This window comes from Thamnophis elegans, chromosome 1 (assembly GCF_009769535.1).
Source record: "Thamnophis elegans isolate rThaEle1 chromosome 1, rThaEle1.pri, whole genome shotgun sequence".
Taxonomy (NCBI): Eukaryota; Metazoa; Chordata; class Lepidosauria; order Squamata; family Colubridae; genus Thamnophis; species Thamnophis elegans.
Window position 1 is genome coordinate 131,473,091 of NC_045541.1, and position 17,498 is coordinate 131,490,588.

The window sequence follows — 17,498 nt, forward strand, 5'->3', positions numbered from 1 at the left end:
TGATTGGTTGTCAGACTAGCTCACTAATGGCTCATTGACAAAGGGGGATGGGCAGGAAGCTGCAGGCAGCTATTCTGTCTTTTAAAACATGTTTCTTTTTCACATCCAGAGAAATATTCTTCCTTTTCAATATTTCCTAGGATATTTCATTTTTCTGGGAGAGGACTGGGTGATAACTTCCTACACTATAATATAAGCTTTCATATGTACTATTGTGTACATTCCCAATTCTTTGCACACTAGAGAATGAGATTACAATATTTTAATCAAATACCAATTTTACTGACCAAAGCAAAACAATCCCATCATGTCCAAGCATCAGCTGAGTTTTGAGATCAAATAATTCAATCAGGTCTATTATTGAATAGGATAAGCCTACTGTAAAGTCTGCTTTCAGCATAAGTATTTAGTTTAAGATGCATAGTATTCTGATAGGTATGGATAACTTCGTAATGTTGGATATTTTTTTTAAATGCACAGGAGAGAATTCTAAATATCAATTTCCCATAAGTTGTGCTTCTCTATAATGTATCCCTATCAAGAACGATAAAGGCAGGTCTCTCAAGGGAAATAAAATTTAATGGGAATTTACAGAATATAAACAGCAGAGAAAAGGCATGCTGGGTCACTGCACTAATCAAAGACAGCCAAAGGGGAGAACAACATCCACAAGGATTATTTTTCCTTAACAATAACGTGTTAAATTATACGTTGCTGTCCTTTTATGACACTTGAAATTTCTGCCTGAAGCTGGTAGCCATCGTGTTATCTAAGAGGTATCTGTAAAACTAAACGGTTTATTAGCCGCCTGGAGCTCTCGGAGAAATGAGAAGAATCTAATAAGCGAGTTTGGTCTCCACAGTACCAGGCTTTTTTCTTCGGGTGAAAAGAAGGCTCGGGTGCCCAGCTGATAACGTGTGTCTGCGAATAAGCGAAATAACTAACTGCCACAAAGCAGGAGTTATTGCATTTCTTTCATTCAGACTTTGAAGTTAACCGCAGCCGCCTCAGGGTCTGATCTAATTTTAAGTAATCTGGAAAGCGAGAAACTGGATCGCGAGGCCAGGTCTGCAAGCCCCGCCCAAGAGGAGAATCGCTCCACTCCAAGGCTTCTGTCACAGGCTGTGACGAGGAAACCTGGAAATAGCAGCTGGCCCAATTCCCTCCGCTTCCATGGTCAAATGCTTCGTTCAGCGGCGGCCACATGGTAACATCAGCTTCTGCATTTGGCCTATGAGCTCAGGCAGCAGGAATCGCAGTCGGCTGCGGCGGCGCGAAGGCTCCTCCCCTGCCTAGAAACTGCTCGGGAGAGGGGCTCTTTCTGTTGCTGTAAACACGCGACAGCGCCAGGCTCGTCCCGCCGCTTTCCCTGCCGCGGCCCCGAGGTCTCCTCCTTATTGGCTCCCACGGCGGGCGAGAGCGAGATGGCTCTGGTCCCGGCCTGTCTGTCAACTCTGCATGACGGTGGGTGGTTCTGGGCTTCCCCTGCAACAAACAGTCGGATCATAACAAACTGCAGCTCCGGGAAAGGAGAAATCTCCGCGGCTTGTTACCGCAGCTCCATGGCTGCTTCCCAAATATCCTCGCGTCCGCTGGGGGCAGAAGTGAATATCTCTCAGCCTGGGTTGTCTTCCCCGACGATGCATAATTTCTGGGATCTTCTGCTAACCATAAATCGCCCAAGTTGGCTGGCGTTTTGAAGAATTGAAGGAAATTCTTCAAGTCAGCTCTTCTAGAAAGCGCCTTTGTATGATTTAAAGTCTCGTGATTATATTGATCTTAAACGTGCAGGATGGCTGTCCATCCCCCGCTCCTCCGCCCTTCCCGTCAATGTTAAGGAACATTAGGCTATATTTTCCATACATACCATCCGTGTTTGCTATTGCTTCTAATCCAGAACTTCATCCAGAAACAATTCGGTTGAGAAACGGAAATTATCCGTAGTCACAATAAAATAAAGTTCCCATGGTAATAACCTGAACGATCAATATTATACAAATGTTTAAAACCCTAACCAGGAATGTATAGCAACATAATAAAGGGATAAAAATTAGCTCCCGTTATAGAAACAGATCATATAACAGAGTGTGATGTATAACTTAAAACCTGAGTACCCAATAGAAACACAACTTCTAAATCATTTGCTGATTAATCTATTGACATTTTCAAATTGCAATCAGGACTTCCTAGTGAGTAAATTCCACTACCTTCAAAGTAAAATCTAAAGTATTATCTTAACTCTTTGTGTGTGTGTGTTTCTGTTTGTGTATGTGTTTCTGTTTGTGTTTGTGCCTGTTGAGAAAACAGGCAAAGAGTTGGAGCTCACCCATTCAAGTATTTTGGTGTTGATCTTGTCTTGTTTACAGTAAAATGAAACATGAAGATGAAACAAGGTATAGATGAGGAACTCTGACCACAAAAAAAGTGCTATACTTTGAGCTCTGAAATGGGGCAGCAAGCCAATTGTTTCTGAAAAACTCATTTCCTCAACTGAAACCTTGTGGGTGTGTTGGGGCTTACATAAGGCAACAGGTTGGCTAGACATTGTCTCTCCATAAGTGAATCACTCTAAAAAACTACCTGAGGTGAACTGTATTTTATTTGCACAGTGTAAAGGTAAACTCCCAATTTTGAAAACAGTTTCAAAATCAGTGAGCTATACCTTAGTTTAATACTTTTCTGAATAAACTATTAACATGCTAACATTAGTTTCTTCTCCCGCATTTTAGTGCATTATTATTACTACACAGTAAAATGCTGACAGTGCTGAAGCAAATGAAGTTTTGTAACTGCATAGAGTGGAGCCAGTGATGTTCCTTTGCATGAACCCAAACAACCTCTGTAATATGAAAACTAATCTTTCATGAGAAGTAATCCTCTTATTATTATGAAAGAGATGAACATGACATGACTGCCGACATGAATCTACAATTGGCTGTAAAGACTGTGTATCTTCTCTTTGATAACTTTTCACTAGATAGACATCTTACACTGATTTCATCACTGAACTACATGCTGCTCTTCTATTATACTTTATAGAATGTGGGTGAAACATTTTTTTTTAAAAAAAAAACAAGGCAAACGAGAAAATTTTTAAAAGTGATTTTTAAAAAACCTATTGGCCAAAGAGAGAGTGGTTTTAAAAAAGCTATTGGCATATATATAAGCAAACCAATTTTTATAATACCAAGTGAAACTTTCTCTTTAAGGATATTTCATATACAAAATAGTTTCAAATTATGTTTCTTATTAGGAAGTAGGTAAGAATTGCTCAACTTTAAGCATATATAGGATTGTAGTTTTTTTAAAAAAATACTATGTTGATGTTAAAAATAAATAAAATAGCTGTAATCAATTTACAAGTAACTTAATTCCTGTAACAAATGAACTAATATAAGTTGTCTGAGTTACATATTCTTACTGGATTTTGGTTTAGTAGTACAATGATTGTTAGTTGTTGATCCTAGAAGGTATTGATTGTAAATATGTTTTTTAAATTTACCTAAATAACTATGAATTTGAAAATATTGCTGTATCACTAGTATTAATATTTGTATTTGTATGTGCTCAGCACAATACAAGATTCTCCACAACAATAATCTGTGAGTTAAATTGGCCTGAAAGTGTGTGACCAGCCCAGGATTCCTCAGTTATATATTTGTATTGAACCCTTGCACGCTTAGACTAGAGATAATTTGAAGTATGGAGGATAGAGCAAAAGCTCTGTGTGAAGGATTATCTGTTGATGTCTGAAGTTATAAATGGAGAATGATGAAAACTTCTATAAACCCAGAACATAAATGACTGTTCATAAGAGCAAACATTTTCCAGCATAACTATTTTTCAGTTATGGAATTCCAAAACTTCATATGATTTTTTTTTTAATCGAGTGAAAAAATATCCAACATTTTTACTTAATTCTTATCCTAATCTTAACCTTAGTGGTATAATGCATTCCTCTCCTCCAGCAGGGAAAGGGAGAATCTTCTATACATGTATGTATGTATTATGTAAAAACTGTGCAAATTTTGAGAAAACAAATACATAAAGTTCAGCGATTTAGAAATCTTTGGAGAGGAATAATTCGGTCTCAGCTCGATCTTAGCAAAGGCTTCAGTGTTTCTTCTCGTGGAGGTCATGCGCTAAATAGACAATTAAAGTTCTGTCTCTTTAAAGCGTCATGTCAGTGTCTGGTCAGCACTAAATGGACACAATTCTGCATACATAATCCGTTTGCTGCGGCTATTACTTTTACTCCCCCTGCTGTTACAAGCACGCACCATCCCATTTGGCCGCAGCCCTCGAGCGGTTCCCGTCAGTCACACCCCTGCACAGGATGTTACATGCCATATAAGGACATTTACGTCAGTAGGGTCCCCAAGCTAGGTTGAGCCGAAGACTTTGTAGTCGGCTTCCTAGACTTTAAAAAGCCGAGACCTCTCGCGAATCTTCTTACAGAAGCATCACAATCCTTTGGGGAGGGCTTCTGGATTACGTTGAGAGAAATTCTGATGTTATCATACAATTTTGGATCACCTAGAATAGATTCGTGATCCCTACTACGCTCCTCCCTGTGACGTAGGTTCATTCACAATAAAAGGCGGAGGTACCGCTTTACTCCAGAACAGAATTAAGCAGTGTTCGAAGGAGCTCAGGCACGGAAGTAACTGGAGTTTTACAAGTAACCCTCAAGAGCCTCTCCATTCGGATTTTAATCTGGGATAGATATACTACCCTGAAGGGTTTGTATAATAATCCCAAGTGCTCCGACATGATGTTCCAAGGCTTCACCGCTGACTACGACGCGTCTTCCTCCCGCTGCAGTAGTGCTTCCCCGGCGGGGGACAGTCTCACCTACTATCCTTCTCCCGCGGACTCTTTCTCCAGCATGGGTTCGCCTGTTAACCCACAGGTAAGGACCAGGGACAGTGGCTTGGGCCAGGGGGAGGGGGGTTGAGTTGGGGTAGGAAGAACTTGACTGTTTCTCTATTGCTGTTGGGTCGGGTGGCCAATTCCTGTCGGGTCCGGTAGTAACATTTAATATAAAAGGACTCAAAAGAGTTGATCTGACCGGCACGCGATGCATGCCTTTCTCTTCCTGATAATTTGTATTTTGCAATTAGTGTTATTTCTTGTCACTTCCAATAGGGACAATCAGTCTCTTAGGGGAGGGGGGAGGTTCTGATTTCGGCTCCTCTTAAATACTGTCGATTAACGGGAGTGGGGTGGGACCTGAATCCGGCAGACGTGCTTAGCAGTGGGTGCGTAAAACAATTTCATTGATAAAACGCGACTTCATTCAGGAGACTCCGGAGCGACGTTTGCGTCAGCTCGGACGTCAGAGATATTTTTAACAAGCCCCTGTTCATGTGTAGCTCGGTGATGGTGTTAACAGCGTCCGATTAATGCAGCTCAAGGGACTGCAGGCCGAGCTCAAAATAACCCACCATTCTCTTGGGCAAGAATGCAATCACAGCGTGCGTCGTATCTTTCTCCCTGCCCTCGCCTCTCCCGGGTTTTTATTTTATTTTAATAATTAAGTTTCCTGGTTTATGTCTCTTAGGATTTCTGCACGGACCTAGCTGCCAACAGCACTAACTTTGTCCCTACGGTGACTGCCATCTCCACAAGTCCTGACTTGCAGTGGATGGTCCAACCAACTCTGAGTTCTTCGGTGGCCCCTTCGCAAAATCGCACCCATCCCTATGGGCTCGCTGCTTCTCAAACTGGTGTATACCCAAGAGCTGGAATAGTCAAGGCGACTGGAAACAGAGGGCAAAGCATTGGCAGAAGGGGCAAAGTTGAACAGGTGTGTACGTTACCTTTTGCCTGACAAGCAATTGAGAGGGAAAGTTCTGGCTTATGAGTTAGGTTTACACTGGGCGAGAAAGGAGGCATATTTAGCCCGTAGCTGGCTGTTCCTTGGGAAGGGGAAGAGCAGTTGCACGGAGGTACGAAATAATTCGGCTAGGAGGTGGTCTGCCCCTTAAGAATACTTTGGCTCATTTGGCTCTACTGAGCCCGCCTGTAAGACTTGCATTTCATAGCTGAGCCTTGAAGCGGAGGTAAATGAAGAATAGGCACTTTCCGGGCTCCGGTACTAGTACTAACAGGCATGCTGTTCTCTCTCCATAGCTGACGCCAGAAGAGGAGGAGAAAAGAAGGATTCGGAGAGAAAGGAACAAGATGGCAGCCGCTAAATGCCGCAACCGGAGAAGGGAACTGACCGATACCCTCCAAGCGGTGAGTATCCCCGGCTAGCGCTCGCCGACTGAGCTCCCTCTTCCCTGGCCTTCCTTGCCCCCGGCTCTTTTTCCGCCCAAAAGCTGACTGACTTGTCCCTCCCCTTCTGTGTGTGTCCGCAGGAAACCGACCAACTGGAGGAGGAGAAGTCCGCGCTCCAGACAGAAATCGCCAACCTGCTCAAAGAGAAGGAGAAGCTGGAATTCGTGCTGGCCGCTCACCGTCCTGCCTGCAAAATCCCCGAGGAGTTACAGTTCTCGGAAGAGCTGGCGGTCTCTTCCCTGGATCTGTTAGCCGACGCGCCCGTGGCCAGCTCTCCCGAATCCGAAGAGGCGGCTTTCGCCCTCCCGCTACTGCCGGAGCCGACCCGGGCAGAGCCCGCCAAAGAGAACAGCGGCTTGGAGCTGAAGGCCGAGCCTTTCGATGACTTCTTCGCCCGCTCCGCCCGCGGGACGCCGCGCTCTGTACCCGACATGGATCTGTCCGGCTCCTCTTCCTTTTACGCCGCGGACTGGGAGCCCCTGGGGCCACCGGTCACCGCGGATCTGGAGCCCCTTTGCACTCCGGTGGTGACCTGCACGCCCTGCCCCAGCACCTACACCTCCTCCTTCGTCTTCACTTATCCCGAGACCGAGTCTTTCCCCAGCTGCGCAGCGGCTCATAGGAAAGGAAGTAGCAGCAACGAGCCCTCTTCCGACTCCCTCAGCTCTCCTACTTTGCTGGCTTTGTGAAGGGACCGAGTCCCCGAGCAATAATCGCGGGGCTGGGTGAAATCATCGTTCCTACCCCGTCTTGCTGCTGCCGCTACTGCCGCTGCTGCTGTTCCTGCATGGGGCCTTAGGCCGCAAAGGAGCCACTCTCGGAGTTCCAAGCCCTGGGGAAGACGATGCGCCTCCATGCTGGCGTGAGGTACCGGCAGCCCATCTGGAGTGAAATGACTTTGCTGAAGGACTGCTTCGCAGCCTCTCACAAGGCCCGATTCTTCTTCCAGAGATGTAGCAAATCGCATGGAATCTGTCTTGTCCCCACCCATGAGAACTAGCAGTTTCATAGCATGTTCAACATGGCTGGGTTGGTGACTCCCTTCCCTCCTTACTATTCACTAGCATTAGCTAATTAATCTGTTGGTTTAATGATTGGAATTTTGATATGGTGCTGGGTATCTAGTGCAGCTGATTAACAATAACTACTGTGTTCCAGGCAATATTGTGTTTTGATCACTTAGCAATTGTCTAACTTAACTGCGAAAAAGACAATTTCATTTTCTAGATTAATGAATAGCTATGTTGTCCATGTACTATATAGTTCTTTGTTCATCAATGTCCATTGTAACTTTAACTGATCATACATCGTTGAAGTGGTCTGAATGGTTTGACATAAGTTTTCCATGAAAACGTTTTATTGTGTTTTTAATTTATTTATGAATATTTATATTTATTTTTTTCTACCTTGAGGTTGAAATGTGGAAAAGTGAATTTGAATGACACTTAAGCATTGTTTGCTTACTGTTCAAAATCCTGTCAATAAAAGCATTTAAGTTGAATGCTACAAAGGCTCTTTGGTTTCTTTACAATAACACTTATCTGAGAATGGGTTGAAATTAACTGGAAAATAATGTAATACATTGCATACTTAAATCTTTTATTTCATCAAAAGGATTGGGGCTAATAAACAATATTAGTATTAAATTAGTGTTAAACTAATCCTTTGGCTACATACCCCCTATCCTGCCCTTTCATCATAAACATGTTGCAGCTTTAATCCTGTTGCTTCAACATGTGCTAAGGCTAAGACATACAAAATTCTAACCACACAACATAGGAAAGCATGCTCTGGTTTAAGTAGAATATACTTCCAAGTAATTGCATAACTGCACTTATTCTGAATTTCTAAACATGTCAGTTGTACTATTAGTAAAGAAGTTTAATAAGGATAGGTAACCATCATATCGCAACAAATTATACTTCCTTTAGCCTTGTGATTATTTCTGTTCAGATAAGTACGGTTTCATCACATCACACTTCCTGTTTATTTCCCTCTCCCTGAACATATCTGATTTTGTTCTTTCACCTTCATTGTTTCCTACATCTACGCAGTGTTTCATTTTCCTCTGCCTCATGTCCTTCATTTGCCACCAGAAATGAAATATAAGTAAAAATAGTTGTTCATTGGGGAAAAGGTGGAGAGTTTCAGTAATTGTTCAGATATTTCCCATGCCAAATTACAGTTCTATTTTTGACCAGAAAAACTATAACAAACTAAAATCAGTTTAGAAACACAACCACGTAAAATTTATCACTTTTTAGTGTATGTCTTGTTTCTTAATACACCTTTGTGCCAGATCACTCTTCCCATTACAAACTCAAGTGGTGAGTGCCAAAAAAAAAACAACCCTTGTCAGTGTAGGGCTTATTGAGAAATAAAAGATAGATAACAATATGCTTAGTACAGATCTTGACTTGAAAAATGCAATTGTTCTTAATGAACATAAGATATGATAGTAAGGCTCCCAAAATAATGAGCAAGCCTCTGTATTTTTAAGTGTAGAAGAGCTGTGTGGTGAATATGAATGGGTTTGGATATAGCATATTATTACAGGATAACCTAAATAATGATGGAGTGTTGACAATCAGAATGAAGAAAAACAGAATTTAGGGAAGGAAACAGAAGAGGGCATGGATGGTTGGAACCCTTAGAAAAGATGTCCAAAAATTTCACAACATTAATACTCTGACAAAATAATAGTTTCTTTATCAAATAATTTGCCATTGTTAGTTGATGTGATGTGAGAATCTGTTGCAAATCAACTCATATTTTCTGACAAAAGTTATCCAGTTAAAGCAGCATCCAGAAATCCTTGAATATCTAAATCACAATTGTAAGGTAATGTAACTAGGTATTCCACAGTTTTCTGTAAGTGATATGAACATTTCTCAAAAGTTTTATATCATATATGCACAGGAATTCAATTTCTGTAAAAGAAAATGAGAAGATAAAGCATAATATGAAGACTACATGTTTTCTGCATAGGTAATATTTATTAAGTTAACAAATCAATGTAAAATAATGTATCCAATTACCTTAGAATGTACCTCACTGGTTTTATGGAGTATTTCTCAGATATATCTGCTGAACTTTTACTAAATAAGATATCATTACTTTTGGAAATTGTCAATAATATTGCATCTTAAATATAACAGTAAATAATTATTTGGAACATGATTTATGAAGTTGACATTAGAACCTCCAATGAAGTGTGTTTAATTTTTAAATAATTTTTCATCATAAGAAGTCAAGTTGTATAATGTTAAATTGCTTAAAAAGAACTCAAAATGTTTTGTATTTTTTCATTATAACATCATATATTATTTCATATTTTTTTACATTGCAAACAAGCATTCACCAAAAATATTTAATGTTTAAGAGATGAGCTGTCCAAGGTTTAAGTTCAAGTGGCATGGTTTTAAAAATGGATACTAACATCCTGTATGATTCCCATAAGCAATCGGCTTAAATAATTTTAAAAAATATAATTCTATACTCAGAAATATTTATTTTACAAAGAACTTAATAAAGGGAAATTTCCTTCCCTTTCATCTTCTTCCTTGAAACCACTAGTATCTTCCAAAAGCTCTGAAGAGGACCAGTGTGTTCTTTGGACCACATAGAACCAATTTTATGGCTAATTGGTAGAACTGACATGACTGGAAAATCATTGAAATTGGACTTAGCTCCTAAGATGAGTTGGATTTATGGGGAAAATTCCAATTATTCCCTCTCTAATTAAAGTCACCTCACTGGCATACCTTATTAATAGTGATCCTGAAAGTTCAGAAATATATCTGAACAATGTGAGAAATTTTATGAAGAGGAAAAAAGCAAAACTTTTCTCCCCTTGATTGAGATAGGCTGTAGCCTTTATTAAATTACATTCTCAGAATGATTATAGGACCAAAGTTAAAAACACCTTTCATTCCTTAAAAACAAATTTGATGCTTGTGATTATATTCTGGATTTCCGTTTCCTATTCATTTTACAAAATAAATGAATCTGATTGAGTCAAATTCCATAAGCTATAGATCTTATGGGCATCCCATTTTCTGATTTAAAATCAGGATAGAATTGTAAATTCTCCTACAGGACACCATTCTTCAGTCGGCCTCTTCACAGAGTTAGTTTATACGACTAGACAACTTGTGATGTTTGGGTCATGAATTTCATATATATTTTCTTACTAGATTCCTCAATGCCTTCCAACTTACTGCCTTTATTGGAAATGTTGGAGTATATTTAGAGATGCCTCTGCCTTGAAAATGCCCATGTTGAACTGTATACACAGTCAAACATCAGCATAGGAAATATTTTATGGTATTTTGAATTATGTTCTTAAACTTTTATACTAATTTTGATCTCATAAAATGTTTTATAAAATTTGTCAAATTTCAATTCCACATGAGTCATGGCTCCAGATTTTGGATACAATCTGTACGTTAGCTCATTTAAGGTATTTTGGTTCCAAAATTGTGCCCTATGATGCATCATTTTGTTCGGGAACAAGAGTTTCAATTATATCAAGAACAAAGAACTATTCAAAGTGTGCATATACTGGTAGTATGACAATAATATTACATATATATATTCATATTATTCCATTTGAATACACAGTGATATGCAGGCTCCAGAAAAAAAGAAGACATTCTAAGACAATTTTCAGACTTAAAATATGGGGAGGAGGGAAGGAGAGGAAATATATGCTAATACCGTTCAGTACATTCCTTTCTATCTTTACATTCTAAACCATAGGTGTCCAACCTTTTGACTTACCTGGGCCACATTGAGTGAAGAAGAATTGTCTTGGGCAACCTATAAAATATATAATATTGTTAATGTATATAAATCACATATTAATGTTAACAGTTTATGAACTTATGGGGTCACATTACTCACTCTCCAGAGCTACATGCAGCCTGTGGGCTGAGGGCTGGAAACATCTGCACTAAACCATTTTTCCTTTTATTAATTTACATTCTATTTCATAATTGTGTGCCCATGAACCATATCTACCCAGTTATTTTCTTGTTAGTTTAATAAGCTGACTCAGTTGCTGCAACTCTAGGCAATGTATAACCATACAATGACTATAATAAAACATTTAAAACAACAAAATAAAAGCAGTCACAACAGTAAAATAATTAAAACCCACATGGGGAACAATGCAATAATTGCCACAGTTGTTCACATTGAAGTCAATAGCCAAAGAGTGGCACAAAAATCGCCTTGTCCCAGGGCCTTGTGCTGAATGAACAAAGCTTTCCAAAACCATAGTCTAGGAAGGGTTATATGAACTTTGGGGTAAGGGGTAAGGTGCTAATCCAGAAAACAGAGACATCTGTAGAGGTTTAGCTACAAGGTCATTGAAAAGCCATTGCTTTAATGATGGGATCTGAAGCATACCAGTTCTATCAGTTTTATGGGGTGGGCAGACACAATTGGAAAAAGGCAACTTTGTAGTCATTTATGTTCAGAGCCATGAAGGGATTTATAGATGACAACCAGCCCTTGAATTGCACAAAGCAATGACAGTAGAGCAACAATTTGCTGGCATGCAATTAATCTCTAGATTAAATATATATCTTGCATAGAATAGCATGAGCTATTTAGTTACCTCTGTAACATATTATTAGCCAACAGGTGCTGGGCACTATCAGCAAGGAACGTTGACTACGGCCTGGCATGCCTTTTCTCTGTTATATTGAAAGCATTGTGTGAAAGGTGCTTGTTACATAATCTATAGGTGGGGACGCTTACGGCAAACATCCAGAGTTGCCAAGTAATTACTCCAACAGATCTCTGGACCTTTGGCTGTCACTTGATGGAAAAAGAGCAGTAGGTCTCTACGTTGGAGGCAGCAATAGTAGTTGTTCTACTCTCCTTCTATACCTGAGGCAGTGTTTTTCAACTTCCCAATACTGATTGTGGAAACCTGGGAATTGACATGCACACAGTGAAATGCATACTGGTCTGAAATATTGTGAAAGCACTTTTTTCACGGGGGCAATATAGCTATTTTTCTGACCATACCATTCATAATATGAAAAATCAAGCTTGTACATGAATTAAATGCAGTATCCCATATATCTTATGTTCTTCCTATAGAAAGCTCAGTCTGATAGGGCAATCTTCAGAGAAGTGAAAATCAAAAAAATTGAAATGGATGAATGAATTTCTCAAAACAATATAGCAATAGCAATAGCAGTAGACTTATATACCGCTTCATAGGGCTTTCAGCCCTCTCTAAGCGGTTTACAGAGAGTCAGCATATTGCCCCCAACAATCCGGGTCCTCATTTTACCTACCTCAGAAGGATGGAAGGCTGAGTCAACCCTGAACCGGTGAGATTTGAACCGCTGAACTGCTGATCTAGCAGTAGCCTGCAGTGCTGCATTTAACCACTACGCCACCTCGGCTCAAACAGCTCTGCCCTTACTGCTCTGATGATAAGAAAATGAACTTTAGTCAGTCAAACATGTGCGAGATAACAGGTATAACTATAAACAGGTACATGAACACAGGAAATGGGTACGAATAACTGGGGACAATAGAACAGGGATGATAGGCACACTGGTGTGCTTATGCAGCCCCCCCCCCAACAAACCCCTTAGGAAAGGGGTGAGGTCCATGCTAGACAGTTTAAGGTTAAAGTTATGGGGGTTTGAGGATGTAACAACAGAGTCAGGTAGTGCATTCCAGGCATTGACAATTCTGTCGCTGGAGTCGTATTTTCTGCAATCCAGGTTGGAGCGGTTTACCTTGAGTGTGTATCTATTGTTTGCCCATGTATTGTAGTGTAGTGTTGATGAAAGAAATGTCCTTCTGGGTTCGGCTCCAAGTGGGGGAAAAAGACACTGGAGACACGGAGGCTGCTTGGAAAGCTGGTTTAATGGAGGACAGGACCACATGACTTGAGTCCTGAACAGAAAAGGTGATTACATGCTTCAGTGTTAGTGGAGAAGAATAGAAGGGAAGCTGAGTCCCTGGTTTTATGCCCTCTCTGGCCTTTGATCTTGAGCTTGTGTTCTGATTGGTTGTCAGACTCCCATGGAGCCATGCAGGGGCAACTCTCTAGGCTGCGTTTTGAATCCAGGTTTGGTTGAGTTCTCAGATGCCATATTGGGTAAAGGGACAATATTATCATGCCTTAATCTCATCTCCCTGGAGCTGAAGGGGAGAACTCTTTTTATTATGTAAAATGGACTAGCTTGGCCTTCTTAATGGCCCATTGACAAAGTGGGGATGGGCAGGAAGCTACAGGGAGCTATTTTGTCTTTTAAAACATGTTTCTTCCTTTTCATATCCAGAGAAATATTCTGCCTTTTCAATATTTCCTAGGATATTTCATTTTTCTGGGAGAGGGCTGGGTGATAACTTCCTACAGTGTATTGTAGTGCTTTGTAACAAAAATGGAATTCTCCGGTTCCTTCGATGGTGGGGAGGAAGAGGGAGGAAATTCCTCAACTTCAAATAAAAGCAGCAAAGCAAAAGTAAAAGTAAAAAAATCTTGAGTTTGCGTGACTTTATGTAATTCTTGGCCACCGCATTGAACTTTTACTTCTATAACTTCGGCCCGGTTCCTACTGCGCCTGTTCGTGTTTATTATTTGGTTTCTAGGGTGTTCAGCAGGATACGTCACAGCGTCGTGACGTTCAGCAGCCCGCAGAGACATTAAGAGCCGGCGGCGTGACGACGCTCTTCCGGTCGTGACCATATATGGAAGGGAAGACACGTTCCTCTGCCGACGCTTGTCTTTCCCACGTTGTTGTGCGGGAAAGAGTCGGTGGCTCTCGCTCCGGAAAGGTTCCAGAATGGAACGGAGCTTAAGTAGAAATCAAGGGCGGCGGCGTGGAAGAATGCATGGGGGAGTCTTGTCACTCTTCGTTAGCTCTAAATTGTTAGCTTCCTACTTCTCCGAAGTAAGAAGATGCCAGTGGACGGGAGTGTGTGCAGACGCGCTGCATCAGCCTACAAGATCGGGGAGAGGTTTGGTAATGTTAAAGCAGGTAAATGCAGTCAGCGAACCGATCTCTCGGTGCAAAGGGCTGCAATTTTATGACCCTGCAGTTAGAAACTCTTGATGTTGCGCATATATTAAAATACGGACGTTATTTTCCCTCTCTGTTTGGCGTTTTAAATGCATGCACATTTTCGTTTCTTTTGTGTGCTTTGAAATAATCTTGTTTCTTGGTCTGTGGTGTTCATTTCCTCTTCCTGTTTTTTTTTAAAGGCATTGAATCCTCTATCTGAATTTCATTCATATAATCCATACATGTAAACAGTGTTCAGAGATCGGGAGTCTGGTCCCACCTTCTCTGACTAACAGATTCTGTTAAAGGCGTAAGCTTTAGTGAACAGCTCATTTTAATTGGATCCTTTCTGCACCATCAATACTTTCACTTGCTAACCCCTAAATTTCTTTTTTCTTCTTCTTTTTTGGTAGTCATGTCATCTGACCTCGAAATGCAAAGAAGGCCAGAAAAGGCCGTCATTGCACCTTCTAGAATATAGATGACCAACAGGACAATAGAAAAAAAAACATCAATGTACTCTCAGCTGCAATCAGTTTCACTCACAGTGGAATGGCTGCTGAATTGCCCCACCAAAGCTTTAACCCTCTATTATTTAAACCAACAAACAAAAAACACCAGGGAATTGCTGAGAAACTGCAGAAAAACATTCTGACCAATTGAAAAGCAGTTCCCTAGAAATGCCTCAGGACTCCTGCAGATCTGTTGGAAAACTGAACCAGTTTGCTTTAATGGGGAAAGCACCAGACTAGAAAGCTGGAGACCTGAGTTCTAGTTCTTCCTTAGCCATGAAAGCCAGATGGGTGACTTTGGACCAGTCACTCTAAGCCAGTGATGGCGAACCTATGACACGCGTGTCAGTGCTGACACGCGTAGCCATTTGGGGTGACACGCACAGGATTTCATGCGATTCATCCTCGGCTCCTGCACGGCCGCCGAGGATGAAAGAATCTGTGCTGGAGGAACGGGGGGGGGACGTGTGATCTCCCCCGCCCACACTCACTTACTGTATCGCCGCTGCCCATTTCTGAGCGCAGGGGCTGCTGGTAAGGCGTGCGTGCCGTGCGCACACACGTCATCAGCGCGGCGAGGGAGGACCCGCAGGAGAGGAGCGCGGGAATAGTGCGCGCCTCTCTCCAGTCAGGCCGGCACAGAGAGTCTACTCCTGGGACTGTTGGTTACGACCGCACCACAGCAGGGAACAGCGGAGTGCCAACGGGAACTGTGAGCGCCATTAGCAGCAACTATTGGGGTGCCATGGACTTGTAATTGACCACAATAACTGAGATAAGTGAGGGGGAGGTTGTGTTAGCTTGTTAGGCTAGTTAACCCCTAATTGGCTATCTATAATTCTATCTGCTGTCACTGGCCCACTGATGGAGCACCCAAAAAATAAAAAACAAAGGTTAAGTAAAGGGAGTGGTAGTGGCAGTGGCCGACCCTTTCAAGAGACATGGAGCGAGATGTATGGCATTATAGAAAAAAATGGCAGATCATTTTGCGTTCTATGTACTGAAACGGTAGTAAGCAGAACGTGGAATATAAATAGACATTTTGAAACTAATCATTCCCAGCTCTTGGAAAAAAGTGAGGATGAAAGAAGTTACTAAGCAGGTATGTTTAAATAATTTGTTTTTGGTTTATTAAATACAATTATATATTGCAATTATACATTTTTGTAGTTTAAACTATAAATTGCGCAAAATTATGTTTTTGTCGAAGTGACACACAACGCGAGTTATGCTCGATTTTTTGCCGATTTTTGACACACCACGCCAAAAAGGTTGCCCATCACTGCTCTAAGCCCAACTCACCATTCAGGGTGGTTGTGGGGAAAATAGGAGGAAAGAGTGTTAAATAAACATGTATTTATCAAAAATAACAAAGGCAGGATAAAAATAAAATTCAAAAACCCACAAGTGGTATATTTCCAGTTGAATTACATCAGAGTTGGAAATAAATAGTCTTAGCTGCCAGATAGGGAGAAAAACTTTGTGGGATCAGATAGACCCATGAACAGAACTATCAGGATCCAAATTTGCATCAATATGCTTGGATTATACTTAGTTGTACCTCTCTGCCTCAAGCTGGCCAAGGGCTGCTGTGAAAGCCCTGTTCAGAGGTGTGGAGATTGTGGATCTGGATGGAAAGGAACAGGTTTCAGCTCAGTCCTAACCAGACAGTAATTTAATATTTTATGGCTTCCTGGGCCTGTTGATTATCCATCTTTTGTTCTAGGTAGTTGCAGTATCCAAATCAAACGGATAAACAATTTGAGGATCTTTTTTGTCCCATGGTTTCCTTTTGAGGAACAATAGCAGCCATGGAAAGGAGGGCTTTTGCACACCTTTCTGTTGTGCTCCAATTGTGTCCTTTCCTGGAACTGAAAGCATTGTACACGGTCAGTTTTGCTCTGGTCACCTTCAGGTTTCATAACTGCAATGTACTGTACAAGGTGCTGCCCTTAAAGAACATAAAGAAGCTGCACTTATTCCAGAATACAGTGGCATAGGCAATTGCAGTGTTTCAAGTTGTTTTGTGAGCTGCACTGGCTCTCAATAGCTTCTGGATTAAGGTGCTGATTTCACTATATAGTACTTTGTAGCATGGAGCCAGAATATTGGAGGGGCCACCTCTCTCAATTTTCCCTCTCCCTGTTCGATATAGCAGGAGGGATGGTTCTGGTTCCTGTTGATTTAAGAATGCCATCTAGCAAGACCTCTTTCTGTCGTGACACCTGGCTTTGCCACATGTAAGATCAGATACGTCTGAATGCTGCTGACTTTACAGAAAGGACTTAAGAGCTGGAAGTTACCCCAAGCATGGGTTTAGAAAGTTTGTGGAACCTGAATGATCTGTTGTTATTGTTGAATTGTTTTGGGGGCACCATATTTTTTAATTATATCTGAATATAATCAAAATTATATCAGTTATAATTCAAATTATATCTGAATTGTTTTGATATTTGTAGTCTGTTAAGACCTAGAAAATAATTTTGGGGCTGAAATGAGGCCACCTTGAAGTGTTTTAGAAATACAGAATCTCTTGAAGTTGAATTCCCCTCCTAATGACTTCATGGACAGACAGCGAAATAGAGTAAGGATAGCTTCACCTTAAGGTCAGTTGTCAGGCCTGCAGCGGTATTCCTTTTGAATCTTTGTCTTGCCACACTTC

General features: G+C 41.1%; 1 protein-coding gene across 1 annotated transcript; it reads left to right on the top strand.

The window, feature by feature from the left end:
• Window positions 1-4,445: 4,445 nt before the first annotated feature.
• FOS (Fos proto-oncogene, AP-1 transcription factor subunit) lies at window positions 4,446-7,786 on the top strand. Its single transcript, XM_032234668.1, has 4 exons — window positions 4,446-4,912; window positions 5,564-5,809; window positions 6,136-6,243; window positions 6,366-7,786. The coding sequence occupies exons 1-4, from the start codon at window positions 4,772-4,774 to the stop codon at window positions 6,972-6,974; spliced, it is 1,104 nt and encodes a 367-aa protein (XP_032090559.1). The 5' UTR covers window positions 4,446-4,771; the 3' UTR covers window positions 6,975-7,786.
• Window positions 7,787-17,498: the final 9,712 nt, after the last annotated feature.

Excerpts from the sequence above, each read along its gene's own strand:
- FOS (XM_032234668.1), top strand. The coding sequence starts at position 4,772 with ATGATGTTCCAAGGCTTCACCGCTGACTACGACGCGTCTTCCTCCCGC. Across the intron at positions 5,810-6,135 it reads GAAGGGGCAAAGTTGAACAG|CTGACGCCAGAAGAGGAGGA; the intron begins GTGTGTACGTTA and ends CTCTCTCCATAG. Across the intron at positions 6,244-6,365 it reads TGACCGATACCCTCCAAGCG|GAAACCGACCAACTGGAGGA; the intron begins GTGAGTATCCCC and ends GTGTGTCCGCAG.